The sequence below is a fragment of the Gossypium hirsutum genome, chromosome A10 (assembly GCF_007990345.1).
Source record: "Gossypium hirsutum isolate 1008001.06 chromosome A10, Gossypium_hirsutum_v2.1, whole genome shotgun sequence".
Lineage (NCBI taxonomy): Eukaryota > Viridiplantae > Streptophyta > Magnoliopsida > Malvales > Malvaceae > Gossypium > Gossypium hirsutum.
In genome coordinates, this window is record NC_053433.1 from 13,692,186 (window position 1) to 13,697,624 (window position 5,439).

The 5,439-nt window shown below is 29.1% G+C and overlaps 1 protein-coding gene across 1 annotated transcript; it reads left to right on the top strand.

Annotated features, from left to right (window-relative positions):
- Window positions 1-591: 591 nt before the first annotated feature.
- LOC107895674 (cell wall / vacuolar inhibitor of fructosidase 2) lies at window positions 592-1,227 on the top strand (the record flags this gene model as incomplete). The annotated part of the gene is made up of 1 exon (XM_016820915.1): window positions 592-1,227. A coding segment is annotated over one exon (543 nt), but the record flags the coding sequence as incomplete, so codon positions are not given.
- Window positions 1,228-5,439: the final 4,212 nt, after the last annotated feature.

A 5,439-nucleotide genomic window follows, 5' to 3' on the forward strand; every position in this document is an offset into this window, starting at 1 on the left:
CAAATTTAGACAGTAGCATTTACAAATTTCGTCAAATTGGTCTCGGTTTAACAAATTTAACCTACAAAATTAGTACATTATGTCAAAATTTACACAAGATATTTAAACATCGAATGCTAAATTTATTATTATATCAATTAAAAAGAATACATTAACGTCATTATTAATCGAAATTGATAGAAATTAAATTGGTATAGCAGTTTGATGAATTTTGAAATGTGTTTTTACCTAAAAATGTATTAGATTATGCCTTCTAATTGAATGGAGATAGGTTTAATGGTAAGTTACAGATATGGATTTCAATCTCCCATGATATTGTAAGTAAAAAGAAGAAACAGTCAATACCATTACATTGGTAATGGAGATCCCTGTTTTTTTTTCAAAATTAAAAATACTTTAACACTGTATGGTTTTGGTAGAAATTCTTTTTGAAGTTGATAGAAATCAATAATGCCTGTCATTTATTTAGCGGACAAATCAGTAAAGCAGTTTCCCCGTGAATCCATTGAAAGAAAGTCCTAAATCAGCCATCCTTATCCGCGCTAAATTTCTTTACCTTTTCTTTTCCATTAGTCTCCAAAACAAAATTGATCATCACCTCTCTTAGATGACCTCTTCTGTTTACATTTTCCTTCTCATCTCCCTAATCTTAACATCACTCACCAACGGAGTGCTGGTTTAATCCAAACCACTTGCAAAACCACCAAGTATGCTGACCTTTGTGTCTCCATCCTCCACTCCGATCCTACCAGTCTGAATTCAGACACAAAGGGCCTGGCCCTGATCTTGATCCGAGTTGCAACGGCTAATGCCACGGCAACATCGACTTTCTTATCATCCCAATTGCTTACTACCACAAATGACACTACCCTAAAGACAGTTCTAAAAGAATGCTCCCACATGTACGCTTTTTCCGGTGATGCTCTTCGAGCTTCGGTTCAAGATTTTACCTCGGAATCCTATGATTACGCCTATATGCATGTTATGGCTGCCGCCGATTACCCGAACGCTTGCCTTAATGCGTTCAGAAGGTATCCGAAGCTGATCTATCCGCAAGCAATTGCAAGTAGGGAAGATGAGTTGAAACATATTTGTGATGTGGTATTAGGCATGATTGATCATCTTGGTTTTTAACTTTATTTGGTGGTATTACAACTTTTTGATGCAAAATTTCCCTTACTTTTAAATCATTGTTTCATATATATAGTAATTTATTGATTTGGTTGCTATTGATGACTATGAACAATTGTGAGCCAGTGCTGGGTAAATTAATATTAATATATTTGCATTATAGGTTAAAGATCTAGGGGCTTTTCAATAATGTAATTAGGTAAAGGATGAATTTAGTGCGCAAAAAAGACGATGGGGACACATTCTCTGCTTTGACTAATGAAAAAAATAATAACGTGGCTTTTATAAGAATGTAATATGCTGTTTTCAACTAGCAAGTCAGTGGGTTCCACTTGAAAAAACAAAATACTGAATTTGGTTTGATTATTATGGGTTCAAATATTAGACTCCATTAGTTCATTTCTTTTAGTAGTATTGGAATATCTAAATTGGAACGTGATCTTATTCTTTACAAGTTTTAAACCCTTAACCCATCAATTTTCCTTTTCTTTTTGCTCACTTATTCTTCCCACTGCCACATCGGTTTTTTCTCTTGATGTCAGCCTTCTTCAACAAAATAGGTTCCATGACTTATACTAGTTGCCTTTTACTTTCAACAACCACCACGATTTGCTCCTGCCTACTGCACTGATTGCCTTTTCTCGTTGTTGCCATAATGCCAGTTATATCAATTTTGAAGGGTTGTAAATTAGCTTCTATTTTCCTTCATATTGCTACCCTTTTAAACATATTTTATTACTCCGATTAATACCCTTAAATTGTCCATCATCTCTTCAAAGTCACTTTCGCTTTCTTTACTTCTTATTGCTGTCAATTGCTCCAACGCATGAGGTAAACGAATTGTCAAAAGCGGAGGTCGTCGAGGATTGATCGTTTCTAAGCAACTAACGCTTAGAATTACAGTTTTTGTTAGCTAAATCACTTGCTTAGGTGATTGAAATATTTAGTTGATGGTTGATTTATGATTTATTTGATTATATGTTAATTATTAATGATTTGATATGTATGACATCTTTATTCATTTTTCGGAAAATTGTTTAAATGAAAATATGTTATTAAAGCAAATGATTAAAAAAAATTATTTATATTATTTAATAAATAATTGAATCGTTAATTATTAATAACTATTCTTGTGAATGTTATTAGAAAGCTAGTCAAGTATAATTGACATGCCATAGAATACATGAGTTCATATAGTGTTATGCGAGTTTCTTGATACTTCTGAGAGTATTGTATCGTAGAGTTTTGTGCATTTACGGGGTTTGGTTAGCTAAGTCGTGTTTTACATGCACTAAAACATTAATTGTTAAATGTTTTATCGTACCGTTGTGTTATGCACACACTCAGAGTCTGGATGAGTCGTTGTGAATTTCCATTGTTACTTGTGGTCAATGGCTTAAAAGTTAAAAAGGCTAAAAGATTAAAAAATAAAAGTGTAAATGTTTAAGGGGATTATCGAATGAGATGTTGTAATATCAACTCATGTTTGTGTAGTTAGCATCTTCTATTCATATGTTATTATATTGTTGGCATAGTTGTAAAGGTGGACTAAGTGCAGGTAAATATTTGGACTATGTTATGAGTTGTTTGATTTATGTTTTAATCATAAAATCAATTTTAACATAGTATATTAGACTTTAGTAGAACATCACTGAGCCTTGTAAGTTTAAAGTATTGGTTAAATTTTTCGGGCGTAGGTAATATTTGGATTGAAGAATTAACGATTGAGCAATACGATCCATATTTCATAAAACTGTTATCACTTAGATTTATCTTTGCCATCTACTTAGGTTGTCGCTTTTATACGGATTAACTGTTTAGTCATTTGATTGAGTTGTGTTAATTAATTTTAATTTCTTTTATATATTTAGTTTTTTATAAGCATAATATTTATTAAATGATTATTTGTTTTATTTTAATTGAATGGTTGATTGAGCGAGAACTACTGTGAAGTTCCAAATTCGTCTGCGTTTCTGGGCTAATTTTGGGGTGTTATACAATCTCTATAACAACATTTCATTATAATAGCCAAATTTGTTGTAGAACTATTTTTTTTATGTTTTATTTCTTCTCTCTACAATGACTTTTCATCTATAACGACAATGACCATAAAATATAAAGTAAACTCTTATTAAATTAGGTTTTTTTTAATTTTATAAAAACCTCGTCTCAAATTTTAATAAAATAAATTATATTTCTAAGTAAAACATAAATAATAAATTTTAGAAAATTTTTAAATTTTATATAAAAATATAAAAATATTTTATTAAATTAAAATATTTTTGAATAAATAGAATTGCATTAGTGAATTTTATTAAAACTACATTCTAAATCTAATTAATAATATTAATAAGATATTATAATTTTTAAATTGAAAATTAAAAAAATTCCAATATGATGTTATAAGTGTGTCAAATGTTATTATATACGTATATAACAACCAACTTTCTAGGACGTCCAAAATTCTGATAGACAAATATAATTGTAATAGAGAAAGTTGATTGTATATTTCTCACTATTACCTCTTCTATTTTTTTTTTTGAAATCGTATCCAAGTTTTCTTTATAAATTTTCAAACCAAAAGAATTGTGTAAATTTTATTTTCTAAAAACTATCCATTTTGAAGACAAATCTACACTCTTCTTTTTTTTATTTTTATTTTTGGTAATTAATTGGTACTTAACCAGTGGAAAGTTTTTATTTCACAAGTGAGGTAAAATTTTGTCACATGTCTGATTAATTTAATTTTTAATTTTTTAAATACAACTTAAAAATATATGACAAAATCTTAACCTCACTTGTGAAGTTAAACTTTTCCATCCGTGGTGCACGGAATAATTATCCATTTTTATTATTAAAGTTATATATTATATATAATGTATAACGTCCGAAAAAGCCTAAAAAGCAGTCCCTAAAATTGGACAGAAAAACAGGCATTAAATAGGGCTCCAACGCTGCCTTGGACATTATTTTGGGTTTTGACCTACATTTTGACACTTTTAAAAAATTGAGCCTAACTTGAAAACTGGACTTTACTTTAAACTGGACAAAAGACTGCATTAGACTTTGGGCCCAAACAACAGCAGTAGTTAAAAATTACTTAAAAAATTGATTTTATTTTTAAAATAAAATTTTAATTTTGTTTTTCAGACTGAAAACTCGTACGTGTCATCCCAAAATTTGAAAATAGAACATCGAATTAAACCAAATTTGGACTTGCCATTTTTAACATTCAATTTTCCAAACAAGGTGTCATTTAGTCACTAAGATTAGGAAAGAAATTCAATTTAGTCCTTTTTTTCAACATCAAATTTTTAACTTGGTTTTAAAAAAAAATTTGACTTTGCACGAAAAATCATATAAAGCTCACTTGTGGATGAGTTTAAAGCCCAATAAATTCTGAAACTTATTCCATTAGACCCTACTCATTTACTTGTGAAATGGAAATAAACCTCCTTACCAGATTATTCTTTATTCTTATTTACCTTAAAATTCTCTAGTTTCAGCTCAAATTAAGGATGCATTCATCTATAATACTTGCCATTTTAATGAAATTAGCTGGATTGATTTCAACATCTTTCAAATTTACCTGGCAGCTTTATCAATTGAAAAGACATTCAAATCATAAAATTAATTTACGATAAATTTATTAAAAATGTGTAGAAATAAATGCGTGTAGGCAAAAATGAGAAACAGTATGAAAATTGAGATAGAAAATGCAAGGTGAAATGTCATAGTTTGGAAAGTACAATAGTTGAGATTTGGTTGGGGGGGGGGGTTTCGGGGTGCATATTGTTGTCAGTGGGACTTTGTTATCAAGCTGTCCAACCATTACCATAAAGACACACACCCAACATTAAGTACATTTGCTCTTCTTGCCTTTCATTATTTACAACCTTTTGTAAATCCCTTCAATTTTCTTCAGCAAATAATAATCAACTAAATTCATTAATTTTTTTTAAAATGCCCTTTCTATTTAAATTATTATATTAGGACATTTTTTTAAAATAATTCTGGATTAATTGATTAGGTTAATTTTATAAAAAATTTTACTCTAATATTTTTCATTTTTGGTGTCACATCTTGTGGAAATATAACTTACAAAAAAAAGTCTTTATATAAATCTCAAAGTTTCATTTCCCTTATTTTCTTAAACGATGTGGGATATAAGTATATATAGACTCATAATCCATCCATTTGTAGATTATTCCTAGATAATGTAAGATTACTTACTCTTTTAACTAAATATATAAGATTAAATGCTACATTTAATTTTTAAAAATAAAAGACAAAACTTTGTACATTAAA